This window comes from Mustelus asterias, chromosome 2 (genome assembly GCF_964213995.1).
Source record: "Mustelus asterias chromosome 2, sMusAst1.hap1.1, whole genome shotgun sequence".
Classification (NCBI taxonomy): Eukaryota; Metazoa; Chordata; class Chondrichthyes; order Carcharhiniformes; family Triakidae; genus Mustelus; species Mustelus asterias.
Window position 1 is genome coordinate 158,869,273 of NC_135802.1, and position 19,224 is coordinate 158,888,496.

Below are 19,224 nucleotides of genomic sequence, written 5' to 3' on the forward strand. Positions count from 1 at the left end.
AGCAAAGAACATGGACAGTAATCTGCTCCCGGTTCTTAATGACATTCTGCCATGGTGCTGAAGAGTGATCGGATGAGTTCCCAGAGCTCTGTTTTGATTTCTTGTCTATTCCTGTCAGTTAATTGGGACCGAGAACCCCTTGGAAGGCATTGTAGAACGTGCAAACTGTGTCTTATTGCCAACGCAGTAATGCTCGAGTGTGATTTATTGCTTTGTTGCCAATGCATCATGTTAGTCCCACTAGTGAACTTTCTGAGCATGGTTACAGAACTATTGTTTTAATTGCAAGATGCTCTAATTTCAGGTCAGCAACAGTATTCATTTTCTATAGATTTTCCTGCATTTATAAAAACACACACATGCTTCACGAGTGGAAATGGATGAAGAAATTGAGCCTGAATTGCAGAGTGAATGAGCAGGAAGGGAAGCTGAAAGCTCAATCCGAGAGATTGGTATTGAAATGGTTCGGAAGAGAAGTGGCAGAGTTCTGGGAGAGGGGCTGAAGTGATGAGGGTCCCGTCACTAATCGGCACATTTGCAGTCTCCTTGGGCAGCTTAATTTAAGAATCCTGATTTATATTTAGGCTGTTTGAATTCTTCCCCCGTTCCTTTCTTGAAGGCACTACCTCATTCTGGTTGGAATTCCATGGGCACAGAGCAAATCTGTTCTGGTCAGTCTTTTTGATCTCTGATCATCAGTCGTGCTGTGGCTGTAAGTTGGAGTTTGCACCTTTGGTGAATCGCAGAAGAGCTGAGTAACCTTTGGAGGACTCTGAGGCAGTATAACATTAAACACAGGTTTATGTGGTTCTTAGTGTCTCAATTACGATATCACTGATTGCCAGCAGGGAGGTCTGGAAATTATACAGAGAATGGATGTTATTAAAACATAGCATAGAAATCTGTCTAAATCTTAAATTTAACAGAAGTTGATGTGTCATGCTAAAGTCTGTTAGTCACAAGAAGGCTTATATTAAAACTGCAGTGAAGATACTATGAAAATCCCCTAGTCGCAACACTCTGGCGCCTGTTCGGGTACACTGAGGGAGAATTTAGCACGGCCAATGCACCTAACCAACACGTCTTTCAAACTGTGGGAGGAAACCCAGATGCAGACGCGGGGAGAACGTGCAGACTCCACACCGACAGTGAACCAGGCCGGGAATCGAACCCGGGTTCCTGGTGCTGTGAGGTAGCAGTGCTAACCACTGTGCCACCGTGCCGCCTTAAGTGATGATGTTCTAAAGTGGAAATGGACAAACTAATTAATTTAGTGTCGAATGTCCAATCGATTCCTGATATGGGACGATGACTTCAGTCATACAACTGCTATTGACAATGGAGGCTACCGCTCACAAAAGATAATGGGATTAAGATGAAGTAGCCAGTACCCAATTCAACAAAGACCTGCTATTATTTAAATGATATACTTCAGAAATGGACTTCAAAGCTGTCATCTAACTTTGGAATGTGGTCACTCGACATTCTTGGAGTTGGACTTCGTAAGAAATAGAAGCAAAGATAAGCCATTCAGTCCTTCCCACCATTCAATAGGGTCATGACTGATCATCGAGCTCAACTCCACCTTCCCGCACAACACCATATCCCTCCATTTCCTCTCGAGTCCAAAAATCAATTCCATCTCTGCCTTGAGTATATTGAATAACTGAGCATTCACTCATCATAGGCCATTTGTACCAACTCTCCGACAGAGCATTCCACTTAGACCCTATCCCCATAACCCTACGTATTTAATCCCCTAAACTACACATCTTGGGACACTAAGGGACAATATACTGTGGCCAATCCACCTAACCAGCACTGATTTTCAAGTTTGCTGACGACAAAGGGTCGGATCTCAAACAATGACGAGACAGAGTACAGGAATGAGATCGAGATTCTGGTGAACTGGTGCAATGACAATCTCTCACTCAATGTCAACTGAACTAAAGAGATTGTCATCGACTTCAGGAAGCATAGCGGAGAACATGCCCCTGTCTACATCAAAGGGGACGAAGTAGGAATGGTCAAGAGCTTCAAGTTTTTAGGTGTCCAGATCACCAACAACCTGTCCTGGTCCCTCCATGCCGACACTATAGTTAAGAAAGCCCACCAACGCCTCTACTTTCTCAGAAGACTAAGGAAATTTGGCATGTCAGCTACGACTCTCTCCAACATTTACAGATGCACCAGAGAAAGCATTCTTTCTGGTTGTATCACAGCTTGGTATGGCTCCTGCTCTGCCCAAGACCGCAAGAAACTACAAAAGGTCGTGAACGTAGCCCAATCCATCAGGCAAACCAGCCTCCCATCCATTGACTTGGTCTACACTTCCCGCTGTCTCAGAAAAGTAGCCAGCATAATCAAGGACCCCACGCACCCTGGACATTCTCTCTTCCACCTTCTTCCATTGGGGGAAAAGATACAAAAGTCTGAGGTCACGTACCAACCGACTGAAGAACAGCTTCTTCCCTGCTGCCGCCAGACTTTTGAATGGACCTACCTTGCATTAAGTTGATCTTTCTCTACACCCTAGTTATTACTGTAACGCTACATTCTGCACTCTCTCCTTTCCTTCTGTATGAATGGTATGCTTTGTATAGCCTGCAAGAAACAATACTGTTCACTGTATGCTAATGCATGTGACAAATCAAATCTTTGTGTCTGCATGGGTTTCCTCCCATACTCCAATGTGCAAACTCCACACAGTCACCCAAGGCCGGAATCGAACCCTGGCACTGTGAGGCAGCAGTGCTGTGCAACCGTGCCCCCTTCATGGAGCAGAGAATTCTACAGATTCAGATCCCTCCGAGTGAAGAAGTTTCTCATCATTTCAGTGTGAAATGGCCTACCCCTTATTCTGGGACTATGACCCTGTGTGCTAGATTCCCCAACCAGGGGAAATAACCTTCCAACATCAGATTTTTCAAGTCCCTTAAATGTTTATGTTTCGATGCAATCACCTCTCATTCTTTAAACTCCAGGGTTGTATAGCCCTAGTCTATTCAATCTTTCATAAAACAATCTGCTCATTTTAAACCCTTGGGGATTACTGCTTCATTTCCTTCATAAAGTGTTGAATATAAGACTTCATTCTGAGAGCTTTTTGTGATTGTCAGTTATGATGATATTGGAGGAGGTGTGAAGCTTTACTGCGAATAAATATTATGAAAGCACAAGAGATCTATCTAGACAGGTAAAGCAAAGGATTGGGGGACACAGTTAAGCTTTTGTGTGAGGATAAAGGTGGGAGGGGATGTGAGGAAGACATTTTTTTACACAGTGGGCGGTTATAACCTGGAACTCGCTGCCCATGAGGATGGTGGAAGCAGAGACGGTGAATGATTTCAAAAGGAAATTGGATGGGCATTTGAGGGAAATAAACTTTTAAGGGCTCGCTCCACAGAGAGCTGAATGGGTTTGATGGACCAAATAGCCTCCTGTGCCGTTATGGCTCTAAACGAGTCACTGTTCCACACATTTCCTGACTGGGAGCGGTTTATTATGTATGGTTTTGTAGTAATTACATATCCTGGAACCTGAATAAACCGACTCTTCCACACCCAAATAACTGCACTGCTAAATATTTGGGAGGCACGCACCAACAACAATGTACAGACAGCCTTCATTACACTCAGCTTAAAACTCGCAGCGCAGTCTGCTGCCACTCTTTCAAATCTTCAATGTATGATCTGAGCCTGAGGATCTTGGTGTCCAATTGTTCCTGCTTTCCTTTCTGTTTGTGCAACCCGCCTGCTGCTGCTGCACTTCCAACAACAACCTTGATGGACATCACAAACCCATCTTGACACAGAGCCCGGGGTCTGTGTCCGTGCCCGTCTCCACGTGGGGCCATAACCTTTGCATGCACCCATCCTCTGGTCCCACATGGACCCTGGACCGTTGTATAAACTCCTACCGCACATGTGGATTCTGAAGGTTAACAAGCAGCAAATCCAGAATCCGAGTGCAGACATGACCCCAGGCAATCAGCCTGTCCTTCATCTTGAGAATGTTGCGAGAAGCAGCTTTCACGATAGTTATTGGAGTTGGCGGATCAGTTTTGTGATATCTGCTTCCAATCTTAACTCTTCAGCATTGATGCAGCTGAATTGGTGCTGTTCAAAATCTCAGCTGCTGCTTCCAGCTTGTTGGGGAAAATGTTTTTGCCGTATGCCCATTTTGAAAATAAAAACAGCTGCAAAAATAAGACAGCTGATGCCAGCCTCTCGGGGGTTGTCACTTATAGGTTTCACTCTCAGTGCACTATTCAAAATCTTAAATGGTTTAAGAAGTTACAAACTGTGTTGCATCTGGCTGTGGTGGGTGTGTGCACAGGCCCAGGGACTTGAACAAAAATCTAGGTTGACACTCTGGTGCAGTACCGAGGGAGTGCTGCACAGTTAGAGATGCTGTCTTTTGGCTGAGATGCTGTCTCTGCTCACTCAGGAGGATGTAATAGATCCCACGGCCGTTATTTTGCAGAAGAGAAAGGGAGTTCCACCTGGTGTCCAGGTCAACATTTATCTCGCCCTCAACCTCACAATAGCAGATTGCCTGGTCATTATCGCACTGCTGTTTGTGGGAGCTTGCTGTGCATACAAATTGGTTGCCATGTTCTCTACATTCCAACAATCACCACACTTCAAAAGTGCTTCATTGTGCTTTGGGACATCTAGAGATTTTTTTAATGTGCTTTTAAAAAATATATATATATATTTTCATGGGATGTGGCCGTCACTGGCTAGACCAGCATTTATTGCCCATCCCTAATTGCCCTTGAGAAGGCGGTGGTGAGTTGCCTTCATAGAATCATAGAAACCCTACAGTGCAGAAGGAGGCCATTCGGCCCATCGAGTCTGCACCGACCACAATCCCACCCAGGCCCTACCCCCACATATTTACCCGCTAATCCCTCTAACCTATGCACCTCAGGACTCCAAGGGGCAATTTTTTTTTAACCTGGCCAATCAACCTAACCCGCACATCTTTGGACTGTGGGAGGAAACCGGAGCACCCGGAGGAAACCCACGCAGACACGAGGAGAATGTGCAAACTCCACACAGACAGTGACCCGAGCCGGGAATCGAACCCGGGACCCTGGAGCTGTGAAGCAGCAGTGCTAACCACTGTGCTACCGTGCCGCCTTCTAGAACTGCTGCAGTCCCTGTAGTGTAGGTACACCCACAGTGCTGATAGGGAAGGAATTCCAGGAATTTGACCCAGTGAAAGAACAGCAATATATTTCTAAATCGGGAAGGAGAGTGACTTGGTAGGCAGCTTGCAGGTGATGGTGTTTCGAAGCATCTGTTGTCCTTGTCTTTCTAGGTCACTGGTAAGGAAGATGCTGTGGAAGGAGTCTTGGGAAATTGCTGCAGTGCATCTTGTGGATGTACACACGGCTGTCATTGTGCGTTGATGCTGGAGGGAGTGTTCAAGGTGTTGAAATGGGGGTACCGACCAATCAGGGTGCTTTGTCCTGGATGGTGTCGAGCTTCTTGAGTGTTGTTGGAGCTGCACCCATCCAGGCAAGTGGAGAGTGTTCCATCGCAGTCTTGACTTGTGCCTTGTAGATGGTGGACAGGCTTTGCAGAGTCAGGAGGGGAGTTACTCGCCACAGAACTCCCAGCCTCTGACCTCTTGTAGTCACAGTATTTATATGGCTAGTCCAGTTTAGGTACTGGTCAATGGTAACCCTGATGTGGAGATGCCGGCGTTGGACTGGGGTAAGCAGAGTAAGAAGTCTCACAACACCAGGTTAAAGTCCAACAGGTTTATTTGGTAGCAAATGGTATGTGCTACCAAATAAACCTGTTGGACTTTAACCTGGTGTTGTGAGACTTCTTACAATGGTAACCCCCCAGGGTGTTGATAGTGGGGGATTCACTGATAGTGCTATTGAATGTCATGGGGAGATGGTTGGATTCTCTGTTCATGCAGTTTGATAGGTGTCATCCATAATGCTATCACTTTGCTGATGATTGAGAGTAGGTTGATGGAGGTGCCAAATGGCTGGGTTGGATTTGTCCTTTTTGTGTACAAGACATATGGGAAATTTTTCACATTACAGGGTCGATGTAGTGTTGTAACTGCACTGGAACAGCTTGACTAGGAGCGTGGCTTGTTCTGGAACGTAAGTTTTCAGTGCTATTGCTGTAATACCCATAGTCTTTGTAATCAGTCCCTTCAGCCCTTTCTTGATATCACATGGAGTGAATGGAACTGGCTGAAGAATTGCACCTGTAATGCCAGGGGCCTCAGGAGGAGGCTGCGATAGGTCATCCACTCAGTGCTTCCGGCTGAAGATGGTTGCAAAATAAATAAATTTTAAGCCTTTTTGAAAATTCAAACAGATTGTCTTAGAAGACCCCAAAGCTACTGGTCAGGAGCTGATAGCGTCAGCTGTCTAGCCCTGGATTAAACTTCCAGCAATGCTTCACTAATTAATTGTAATGTTGGTTTCATCCACTGAAAGGAAGTCAACAAGAATAAGGTATCGGATTGTCAACGGCCAATGCTAATTCTGGCCAATCTGCTGTTTGGATAAGGCATGAGGTTCTGCTGATTTAAGAGGCTCTGTTATCAGTGTTGGATTACTTTGTTCTTAAGTTGCTGCTTTTCCTTTGCTTGTTTATCTACTCCAGCATTTCAGTGTAACTCGATTTAACTAATGGGATGGAATTAGCTCAAAGGAAGTCATGTTGAAAGTATGGACCAGAAGCTATTGTTTGTCTTTCCTCTGCCCGCAGCAAGAGCTCACAGTGGGAGTATTGGGAAGAGGTGTGTGACAGTGAAAGATATTTGGGAGCTTGTACCTCACAGATAATTAATTAGAAAGTTTAGAAGAGGTGTTTCTTCCAATGAGGATTGTGTAGTATGGCCCAGAGTGTGAGGTTGCTTGTGTACAAAGGCATAACCAGTTGTCAAACAACCCAATTATATGAATTCCTACAAGCCAAACTCATTACCATTGGTTCTGGACATCTGCACATAATGGTACTCGCGACTCGCATTTAATCACTAAGGATGATTAAGGGGGCAGCATGGTAGCACAGTGGTTAGCACTGCTGCTTCACAGCTCCAGGGACCTGGGTTCGATTCCCGGCTTGGGTCACTATCTGTGTGGAGTTTGCATGTTCTCCTCGTGTCTGCGTGGGTTTCCTCTGGGTGCTCCGGTTTCCTCCCACAGTCCAAAGATATGCGGGTTAGGTCGATAGGCCATGCTAAAAATTGCCCCTTAGTGTCCTGAGACTCATAGGTTAGAGGGATTAGTGGATAAATGTGTAGGGGGGGGTAGGGCCTGGGTGGGATTGTGGTCGTTGCAGACTCGATGGGCCCAATGGCCTCTTTCTGCACTGTAGGGTTTCTATGATGTACATCAGATTCTGATTATTCGACTACTTGTCTAGAACAAATGTTAAGTGTTAATTCACAGCTAAGCGGCTTGTGATCACAATCTGTCTGATAAAAAGCTTTCTAGTTTATCTTTGCAGTGCCTGAGGAGGAAATAATCCTACCTGGATATTGCTGATATTTTGAGTTGAAACTCACGCCTTTAGATTTTGCCTCGATGCTTTTTTAAAAGCTTTGCTATTTCATTCTTTGAGTTAGGATAACGTTAGTGACTGACAGGTTTCCCTTTATTTTTAAATGTGTATTGTGTGTACACAGCTTGTTATCGGGAGTGTATGGTGTCAGATGTAATGCTATCAGTATCAAATCTCACTGGATGAAACCGATATTGCTGCTTCTCACACCTAACTTGTCTTTTCCAGCCATTTTACTCAAACCACTGCAGTAATCCCTGTGGCACTCGTAGTTGCAGGTCTTTCTACTGACCTGGTACAAGGAGTGACACACTGACACCCAGCAGACATGCATCTTTCTCCATCTTGCTGGTTGAAATATTTAGAAAAAGCACAGTGCACTTTCACGTAGAGGAGTACTAGGATAGACAACTCTGTATATATGTGCATCCTGTTCTGTTGATTCCAGTCACTGTCTTTGTTGTCTGATTGTTGGCGTGGTGATCCGACACCTTCTCAGGATTGGAGTTGCATTCAGGTCATAACCACGCGTGCGCACGTGCTTACTGCTTACACCGGAGGGACTCCTATAACACAGTAGAAATTGAATTTCCAAATGGGAAACTGATTCACCAGCCATTTCAGACAATGTGTGAGTGACCAGCATGATGCAAGTGTGAAGATTGGCATATGACAACGATCTCTCTCGGTTGTCATGTGAAGGGTCTGTATAGCTGTCACAGCCACTGACAGGAACAACCCTGTCCTGGACATGGCTCCTAGGTTTGGATACAGAAATCTCTCATTGCCTTCTTGGAGAATTGTAATATTTGCACACAAGTGTCTTCAAACATGTTCACCCCAGTCCAACGCCGGCATCTCCACATCATGTGCATGACTCCAGCCCTGTTTACATGGGTCAAGCACAGTAAGAAGTCTCACAACACCAGGGTAAAGTCCAACAGGTTTATTTGGCAGCACAAGCCGACGGAGTCTCAGACTCCTCCTTCAGGTGCGTGAGGAGTTGTGTTCACAAACAGGGCATATACAGACACACACTCAATTTACAAGATAATGGTTGGAATGCGAGTCTTTACAGGTAATCAAGTCTTAAAGGTACAGACTATGTGAGTGAAGAGAGAGTTAAGCACAGGTTAAAGAGATGTGTATTGTCTCCAGCCAGGACAGTTAGTGAGATTTTGCAAGCCCAGGCAAGTCGTGGGGGTTACAGATAGTGTGACATGAACCTAAGTACCCGTTTGAGGTCGTCCTCATGCGTGCGGAACTTGGCTATCAGTTTCTGCTCAGCGATTCTGCGTTGTCATGTGTCATGAAGGCCTCCTTGGAGAACGCTTACCGAAGGTCAGAGGCTGAATACCCGTGACTGCTGAAGTGTTCCCCGACTGGAAGGGAACACTCCTGCCTGGTGATTGTCAAGCGGTGTTCATTCATCTATTGTTGTAGCGTCTGCATGGTCTCCCCATGGTCTACATGGGTCAATGATGTGGAGATGCCGGCGTTGGACTGGGGTAAACACTAAGAAGTTTAACAACACCAGGTTAAAGTCCAACAGGTTTATTTGGTAGCAAAAGCCACACAAGCTTTCGGAGCTCCAAGCCCCTTCTTCAGGTGAGTCACCTGAAGAAGGGGCTTGGAGCTCTGAAAGCTTGTGTGGCTTTTGCTACCAAATAAACCTGTTGGACTTTAACCTGGTGTTGTTAAACTTCTTACAACATGGGTCAAAGCAGAGATGCAGTGGCTAATGGAGCAGCAGTGGTGGTGATATCATTACTGAATGAGCAGACATTGATGATGGATGCTGCACAACTTTAAGAAGCTATCAGAAACTCTGGCTGACGTTTCTCTAACTTCCTGTCATCAAGAACAGGAATGTAACAATTAACTGATGACTAACAAGCCAATATATCTTTAGCAGCAATGACCTAACTGTAGCCTCTCTTGCAGCACCAGGATTAATGTTCAGGAGTGTGAATTGTGTTATGGAGAGACTGCTCAATGCACGTGTGCCTGGACTTTGATGAACTTAACAAATGGCTGGAGTTCTTGGGTGCTTCCAGCCCGTAATGCCCAGCACTGTACACAGGGATGCTTTGTTGGCCTTGGTACCTCGAACCTCATAAGTTAGGCACCTAACTAACAACAGCAATAAAGTCTGGATCGTTGGGGTGAAAGTCTCTCCTTGGTGTTATATGTTTTGTATAAGTTTTATGTCCATAATCTGTTCCTAGTCCATGGTTCTAACCCTGATATACCTACAAAATACTCATGGGACTATAAGGAAAGGTACTGTGGAGATGGAATGATACATTGGTGTGATGACGCAAACTCGGGTAAAAATTGTATTTAAAGTGGAAAATAGTTCTTCATCTTTCTGAGGATATCTGTGCTTTCCAGAGTGCTTCGGATAGTAAGATTAAACTTTTGATTTTCTTTCACCTAATAGACATTCACGTAACTTAACTCTTTTTTTAGGCACACTACACCAGAGAAGTTCTACTTTGAAGCTTGTGATGATGGATCAAATGATGTGCTCACGATCGACCGTGTCTCAAATGAAATTACCCTTGGAGGTAAAACATGTGTTTGAGCTGTTTCAAAACTGGCATTTGTAATTCAAAAGCAACAAAGCTTTTTTTAAATTTCCAATTTAAAATGTTCTCATTACTGCAAGAAGATGCATTATAGGTTTTATTACTTGCATGTTGCCTCAGCTCACAATGCCAAAGGAAGAAGTCGTAATAATAGAATCATAGAATCCCTACAGTACAGAAGGAGTCTGTACCAGCCACAATCTGACCCAGGCCATAATGTAGATGTATTTAAGGAGAAGCTGGATAAGAATGAAGAAATAAAGGGGTGGGAGAAGGACTGAGTGGAGCATAAACATAGGAATGGATTAGTTGGCCAAATGGCCTGTTTTTGTGCTGCATGTTCTGTGTTGTGAGGGCTTGCAACAGGTTGGAAAGTGCATCTTTCAAATGGAGCGTTGCTTTGTTACGGAACCCCTGTTTGTTCAGTTGAATCAGATCCTACGTTAGTCCAACACACCCCACCAAGACGTGTTAGAGCTTTGAGGCTGAAACGTGAGAGACATTTGGTCAAAGTTTAGATAGCTTTTGTCAAGCAAAAAGACAAAACTGATGAAGCTTCTGTTGATATTGTGAGAATGTGTGAGCCTCAAGGTCAAATTTAAGAAAAAAGGAATCTAACAGGAATAGAACAAAGGGATCTCGAGTACAGATTCTCAAATCATTAAAAATAACCATGCATGTTACCAAGGTCATAAAAACTGCAAATAAAACGCAGGCGTTCCTTTTTTTTCCCAGAGAAGTAAAATTGCAAAGTAGAGAGGTTATGTTGAGCTTCAATACGACTTTGGTTAAACGACGCTTGGAGTAAGGTAACCTCTATTTTTGTAGTACACAGCTGATTAGTTTAGGTCTGTAGACCCTTCAGAAAGTTATTGTATAGTGCCCATTATCTTAACGCCATGGTGTATCCACAGCCTGCATGGGGACTAGGCAGGGGGCTGCACAGCTTATGCGGGAATATTGGCTAGGGGTGCTGTGCACCGTTCTGGTCTCTGTTATAAAAGGCATGTTGAGGCATTGCAGTGGTGCAAAAAAGCGTTGAGGATGATACCAGAACCAAGAGGTTCCAACTCTCAGGAAAGACTGAACAGTCTAGGAAAGAGAAACCTTGAGGCTGACTGCATAGAGTTCTTTAAAATGATGAAGGGGCTTGATGGGGTAAACAGAAATTTATGGGAAGTCTAAAACCACGGGGTATAAATGCAAGATGGTCACTAATAAATCCAATAAGAAATTCAAGAGAAACTTATTTATTCAGGGAATGGTTAGAATGTGGAAGTCACTGTCATATAAAGTAATGGAGGTGAATAACATGGCTGCTTTGAGGAAACTAGACAAGTAGCTGAGAGAGAAAGGAATTGAAGGGGGTTAGATGATGTAGAGTGGATCATTCGGACCGAGTAGCCTGATTCTGCACATCAAGTTCTATGCTCTCAACAGAGCAGGCAAGTTTCGCGAAACCCGGTGACGTGACTAATCATTCTTTCAGCAATTCGATATTGGAATATTCAGCATTGCTGAAGTTTAAGAAGTAACTATCTTCTTCATGAAATCTTAACCAACCTCCCAAGTTTATTTTTCCTGATACTGTATCTAGCATCTTTATGCACCTACTTATTTTTAACTCGGATGAGCAAATGTAGAATGATCTCCTGCTGTTGTGCTCCGGTTTCATTACTTTATAGACCAAAGTTTCTCCTTACTCAAAGTACAGACAAGGTGACGACACTTGGCTGTCAATGACATGGAGTAATTTTCCAAGCATTGAGCTTTGTATATGGGAAGTTCTGGTGCAGGATCAGGCAATCTGCTTTCTAATGATTTCACGTGGAACTTTGACCTTCAAAACACAAGGAAAGAACAAGGAAAATTACAGCACAGGAACAGGCCCTTCGGCCCTCCAAGCCTGCACTGACCGTGCTGCCGACTGAACTACAACCCCCTACCCTTCCGGGGACCATATCCCTCTATTCCCATCCTAATCATGTATTTGTCCAGACGCCCCTTAAAACTCACTATCATATCTGCTTCCACTACCTCCCCTGGCAGCGAGTTAACAAAACTTGTTACTATTTCTGTTTGTATTTTTTTTTTTAAAGTGAATATTTCCATTGACCTCTGCACCCAGATGGAAATTCCAGGCCAACAGTCATTCCAAGAGGCAGAACACCCTTCCTGTCTTTCTCATTCCAGTCATCATGTTGGTTTGCTGCTAATACCCCAGGGGCCTCTGCCACATCCAATGCTACAGCTCTCATACACTACGTCAGAAAGCTGCTCATATATGTTTCTGGCGATTGTTTTTATACTCGAGCCATGGTCTGGGTAAGGTTTTTGTTGGCAAATTTCGTTTTGTTCTCCTGGGATAAATTAATTTGATTGCAGATTAGTTTGGCTGAGCTGCTAATTAATTTGCTTCTACAGGTAACCCAGGGAGATTTGTCTCTAGTTGACTGTATCCTCATCAGATTACCTGAGGACATTGCATAATATGGGTTGACCTTTTTTTAAAATCTTGATCTATGTTTTCAGTGTGTTGGATAAACACACCTAGGCGTTCATGCCTGCTACAAATGCAAAGCATTTTTGTAAGTTTATTTTCTTTATGCGATCTGAATGTTTTTGGCAAGGCCCAAGGCCCATCCCTAATCCTCCTGAACTAAATAGCTAGCGAGGTCACTTCAGAGGGCGGCTAAAAGTCATCCACATTACTGTGAATCTGGAGCACTGGTTCCCAAACTTTTTTCACTGGGCCGCACTTTCAGAATAAAAATTTGCTCGTGCCACACCAAATTTTTTATTGATAAGAAATACATTCAAAAACAAAAAAACAACTCCTAGCAGTGCTTGATTCATAACATAGAACACAACTACTTTATAACATGATCATGGGACATCCAGAAAGTATAAAACAATGCTTGTTTAAACCATGTTTAAATGTTCCTTTGATTATCCTTGAATCTTCCCGCCACACTTGCCATCCTCTCTCGCTGCACCAGTGTGGTGCGCTGCACCCTTTGGGAACCACTGATCTAGAGTCATGTGTAGGCTAGACCAGGGAAGGGCGGCAGATGTTCTTCCCTAAAGAACATTAGTGAATCAAATGGTTTGGTGCAACAGTCAATTAGAGCTTCATGGTCCCCTTTTCTGAGACTAGTTTTCAATTCCAGATTTTATTAACTGAATTCAAATTCCACCAGCTGCTGTGGTAGGATTTGAACCTACATCCCCAGAGTATTAGCCTTGTTCTCTGGATTGTTGGACTGGTGACAATACCATTATACATCTGTCTGCCTTATTGACTCTGACTTTTCCATCAAGTCCCCAGCCAGAAACTGATCACATCTCCAACCTCCAAAATTGAACCCTGGATAGCCTTAACCTCTTTATCAATCAAGACACTTGGCCTTAAGAGGGAAGTGGGGTACTCAGCAGTGCATATGCTATTACCATGCTGTGTTAACTGGATGTTATTTGCGGTTGTGCAGCTCTTCCTTGAAGGTTTCTGCTCCTGGTGGATGCATTGTAGCTACAAAGCTGAAAAGGGAAATCTATTTATGGAGAGCTTCCATCTCACTGAGGAGGCCAATCCACATCCGACAACCTGCTCTGAAAACTCTGCTCACGTTTTGCCAGCTGTGACAAACTCCACCACAGTTACTGAGACAATCCGCAGCATTCTAAAACAATTCAACATTCTAACCAAAACATTCCTTTCAATTCACTCTATCTCCAAATGTCACATCCAACCTGTGAACCACACTTTCGATTTTCTTGACTTAACCCAGCATCGTAGCACAGATTATACACATCAGGATTGGATAATTATGGGTTGTGTATCAGGATAAAACATGGATTTAAAAGATGAGTAGTGCCAGAGCTCGCGAAAACGCAGCCAGCCGCATGCTTACATCATGTGACCCCCTACAAAGTTCATTTTTAAATAAAGTTTTGATTCTCACAGTTTCTGATCTTTTCCTTGTCTTATGGACATGACTCTCAAAGCATAGCATCCAACTTCCCTTAAACGGCACAATTTAAAAAATCTATTAGTTTGAACTATACAATATTAAAACTAGGGGCATGAGATCATTAAAAGCTTAGTTCCCCCATTTTGTGTGTGGGTGGTGCTGTGATAAGTATTGTCACTACTGATTCTGCCACACTTTACATTCGCTACCACACTGGTCCATAGTGACATAATATGGTACAAAAGCTGCTTTTAGCCTGCAGTTTAACTTTTTGAGCCTTCACCCATGTTGGTAAAAGTTAAAAAAAGTCGTAAGGACTAAATTTACATTGGAAATTTTGTGTCCGTAGAGATTTCCTGGTGCTCCCTGCAGATGAATCCAACCATCTCCTTCCCCTGTCGGCCCCGTGCCTCAGCTTGTATTTCTGCTTTGAGCCTTGGGGGGCCTGCTCTAAACTCCTCTCACTCATCTCCACGCTCTTCCATGATCTCAGTAAATCTGGCCAGCCCCTCTGCATGACCCACCCATTGTGAGGCAGTACCTGGGGGGGACTTGGTCACTGTAAACATAGCATGCTGTGGGTGTGAACTGTTCTTCAGGCTGCATTGCTGTTCCTGGTTTAACCCTGCTGTAGTGGCCAACAGCTTTTCCCCACCAGCTCAAACCGTTCTTTGAACTATTGGTATGTTTTCTCTTTAGTCTCTGGCCATTCTCTGGTGTTTAGCGCCCACCCTCCCTCCACCCACATCTGGCTATGATTCACCTTTCTTCCTGGGTTTCTTTACCTCAGATCCTGCTGTACCTTTCCAATTTTTCCCATGTCTCAGTCTCTAACCATGCTGTGTACCTCCTGCACCGCTCTATCCCCACGCACACTCTAACATTTGCCCTCCTCTGCCTCTCCCTCCACCACCTTCCTCCATCCCATCCCTCTCTGGCCCTTCAGCATTTGCCACCCTTCCTGAGTGCTGGTCCAGTTCACATCCAGCTTGACCTGAAGACTGGTCTTCGACTTGATTTTCCCAGGGAAACACCAAGGGAGAACCCTGATAATAGTTGGCATTGGTACGCCACAGTCCAAACATCATGCGTGCCAAAACAATCTCAAATAGCAGCATTTCAGACATTGAGCAGCGCTTTGAAATATGTTTGTCAATGCAGTTATACTTGAGCCTGTGTTTGCTTAACAATTCAGATTAAAATATTACTAAGAAATAATACGTTAAAGTCGCTATGGTCCCAGATGACCATCGGCTGCTTTGAGGGGGAGAGCTGACTGGTGGTGATTTAACCTGAGGGTCACCACCCCTCAGGCAAGGTTGAAAAGGCGGGGCCTTTATGAATAACCTCAGCCGATACGGGAATTGAAGCCATATTGTTGACGTCATTCAGCATCATGAACCAATCGTCCAGCCAGCTGAGCTAACTGCCTCCCCATACATGGCATGATGTTTAGGCCCCTATGAAGAGCAGATCTATCATAAAGATTTAAAAGTGGCAGAGTGATAGTGACACTGGGTTAGTAATCAAGAGGCCCAGGCTAATGTTCTGGCAATGTGACAGCTAGTACAATTTAAATTCAATTATTAAAGCTGGACGATGAAGTAATGGTGACCGTGACAGCTATCATTCTTTGTTTAAAAAAAAAAGAAGCCTATCAGGTTCACCAGTGCCCTTTAGGGAAGGAAATCTGCTATTCTTACCCAGTCTGACCTACACGTGACTCACTGAAATCAGACTCTGCCCTCTGAAATAGCCTCGGAAGCCCCTTAGTTCCTGGGCAATTGGGACTGTGCAGCAAATGCTGGCCGACCAGTGATGCCTACGTCCCATGTAAAAAATTTTAAAAATGTGTATCTAGTCTGTGAACTCTGCATTTGGGTCAGCCCAAGGTTAGGGTGGGAAAATAGCAGGTTGACTATGATATTGAATTACCAGTCCCTGAAGAATGCATGCTGCTTTGTACGCATTCAGTTTACTCTGGTTTCTCCTGGATGTATGTATGAATGCTTTTGATGTCTAAATTTGCAAATGCATATTGATGCATTTTCCTCTTTTCTGTTCGTCAGTTAAGAAAGACGTCCCTCCCTCTGCGGTTACCAGAACTGTTTATGGAATCATGGGAACAATCCGTCTGGTGGCAGGTGGGTTAACATAATTAATTAACGTACACATTTTTAGAAATGGGAGAGGTATGTTTGTGTTTTAATTAGTTTACGTAAGACACCGTTGCTGTGCTTTCACTATTGTTGTAGCAGAGCTCCGAGCTTTACCTCGCCTTCTATAAATCCACGCCTTCCTGGATTCCTGGTCACTGTGAAGCAAGTTCTTGGGCCGTACTTGGTTCAATATCTCGTGCACAGTTTGCTACTGCCACAGCTGTGCCTTTCGGCAGCACTGGCCTGCATGGTGTTAGTGGGATGTCTGCTGGCTGCAGCTGGGGCAATCAAACCATTCATTATTTTTGGTTCTTTGGGAGGTTCAATTCTGTTGAGGCAGAAAATCCAAATGCCAGTGTTAGTGTGTGCAACAGTCAGTTATCATGAATACTCCAATTGAGTCTAATCTGGGTGCAGGATATACACGCAAGCACGGTCTAGTTGGGTCACTTCCTGTTTTTGTATATTCCACGCAACTCAGTAAAGATCATAAAATGCTGCATGCTTTTCAATCGGTGCAGCGCATTTTCAATGAATTCTTTGCTGCCTAATTAATTTGTTTTAAAAAAGAGATGCCAATTAGTGTCCAAAGGTGACTCATAACTTGTTCTAGTCCCACTTGTAAAGAATGTCACATTGGTTACATTATTATTTTAATAAAATGATAGTTGATGTATTTAAGGAGAAACCAGATACTCACCTGAAAGAACAATAAATAGAAGTTTTAAAGTGTATTTGTTAGTGTCACAAGTAGGCTTACGTTAACACTGCAAATGAATGTGGGCAGCACGTGTGGCACAGTGGTTAGCACAGCTGCCTCACAGCGCCAGGGACCTGGGTTCAATTCCTGACTTGGGTCACTGTCTGTGTGGATTTTGTACTTTCTCCCCATGTCTGTGTGGGTTTCCTCCGGGTGCTCTGGTTTCCTCCCACAGTCAAAGATGTGTGGGTTAGGTTGATTGGCCGTGCTAAAGTGACCCTAGTGTCAGGGGGATTAGCAGGGTAAATAGGGGGGTTATGGGACTAGGGCCAGGGTGGGATTGTGGTCGATACAGACTTGATTCTGTACAGACTCTTTCTATACTGTAGAGATTCTATTTTAAGTCACTGTGAAAATCCCCTAGTCACCACACTCTGGTGCCTGTTCGGGTACACTGAGGGAGAATTTAGCACGGCCAATGCACGTAACCAGCACGGCCAATGCACGTAACCAGCACGTCTTTCGGACTGTGGGAGGAAACCGGAGCACCCGGAGGAAACCCACGCAGACACGGGGAAAACATGCAGACTCCACGCAGACAGTGACCCAAGCCGGGAATAGAATCCGGGTCTCTGGTGCAGTGAGGCAGCAGTGCTAACCACTGTGCCATCGGTATGTCCTAAGGATATGTGAAAGGGGTTTAGATGCAGAGGGATAGGAGGTGGCTTGTGTGGAGCTTAAACACCATGAGGACCAGTTGGACCAAATGGTCTCTCTTTGTGCTCCATATCCTATGAAATTCTATGCCAAATAATCAGTAATAGTTTCAAGAAAATTGTTTGTTGATGTGTTGCGAACTCACAAAGAGCTTTTTGTGCAGTACCAAGCATAGCGGTTACTTAGTAATTAAAGCAACACTACTTCCATTGAAAAGCAGCTGGCAATCTTTCCAGTTTCCAAAATACCATAAGGGAGTTTATGGTGCCAAGATAAAATGTGTCACATTACTCTCAACTGTCCCTCCCCACAAGGCCCTTTTTTAAAAAGAGAATAAAGTGAGCTTGTGACGGTTTCAGCAAGTTCACTTCATTTTCTGCTTTCAAATTTTGATCATTTTGCCCGTGGATTAAATTACGTTTAAAAACTCGACTCAATATTTTCCATCTCTGTCACTGAACTGGTGTTGGGCACCTACCAAGAACCGGCGGGTGCCAGCCAGGGGTGTCCTAATTTACCTTGCTGGCTTACTTTTTGTTGTTTATTTCTGCTGAAGTGCTTAAAAATCAGGTTTCTGACCCTGGGGGAAGCAGTAGGATGTTCCGGTCATATTTCCTGCTGCATTTTAGACGTTGTATTTCTTTGGAAACCCTGAACGAAAGAGGAAGATGAAGGAGAAAATAGCGAGGGCGAGAATTAGCTGTTGAATAAACCAGCAATTCGATGTTAGAGGGACCAGTGATATGCTGTAATTGTATAACAGCATGAGACACTAACACACACTTTACTTCAAGTGGGAAAAGTTCTAGTAAGATAAAATGCCGACAAAATCCACATTGTCTGGGGTTTGAAACAAACTCACTTGGGTGCAAAATTGAAAGACAGACTCCAGGTTTGTAAGATCTTCAAGGCTAACATCACTGGAATCCCAAGGCTGGTACAGGTCTGCTATGCACAATGTCGTACAGTTTGATTAAATACTTCTTTCCTCTTGCTGTCACTGCAGGCATGTACCTTATAGTTATTACTAAAAAGCAAAAGATGGGAGAATTGTTCAATCATGCTATTTGGAAAGCGACAGAATTCAACATCATTTCCTATAAGAAGACTGTGCTGCACCTAACTGAGACGCAGGTAACACATGCACCAAATTCTGTGTTTGAAGTACATACAGGAGCAATTGGGTTTCAGCTTCATTTTCCCTTATTGACTTGATTAAAAAATGCACTGTCCCATTCTCACTGCGTAGAATCATAGAATCCCTACAGTGCAGAAGGAGGCCATTCGGCCCATCGAGGCACCGACGACAATCCCATCCAGGCCCTATCCCCATAACCCCACGTATTTACCCTGCTAATCCCCCTGACACTAAGGGGCAATTTAGCATGGCCAATCAACTTAGCCTTTGGAGTGTGGGAAGAAACTGGAGCACCTGGAGGAAACCCGCACAGACATGGGGAGAATGTGCAAACTCCACACACACACACACACACACACACACACACACAATGGCCCAAGGCTGGAATTGAACCCAGGTCC

General features: G+C 44.2%; 1 protein-coding gene across 2 annotated transcripts in view; it reads left to right on the plus strand.

The window, feature by feature from the left end:
- The window catches only part of sacm1lb (SAC1 like phosphatidylinositide phosphatase b), a 53,464-nt gene that overhangs the window by 6,801 nt on the left and 27,439 nt on the right, over positions 1-19,224 (plus strand). For both annotated transcript variants that reach the window (XM_078199591.1, XM_078199581.1), the window contains exons 2-4: positions 10,020-10,117; positions 16,179-16,253; positions 18,692-18,819. In XM_078199591.1, the coding sequence (XP_078055717.1) occupies positions 10,020-10,117; positions 16,179-16,253; positions 18,692-18,819 (301 nt within the window). The remainder of the gene's footprint in view (positions 1-10,019; positions 10,118-16,178; positions 16,254-18,691; positions 18,820-19,224) is intronic.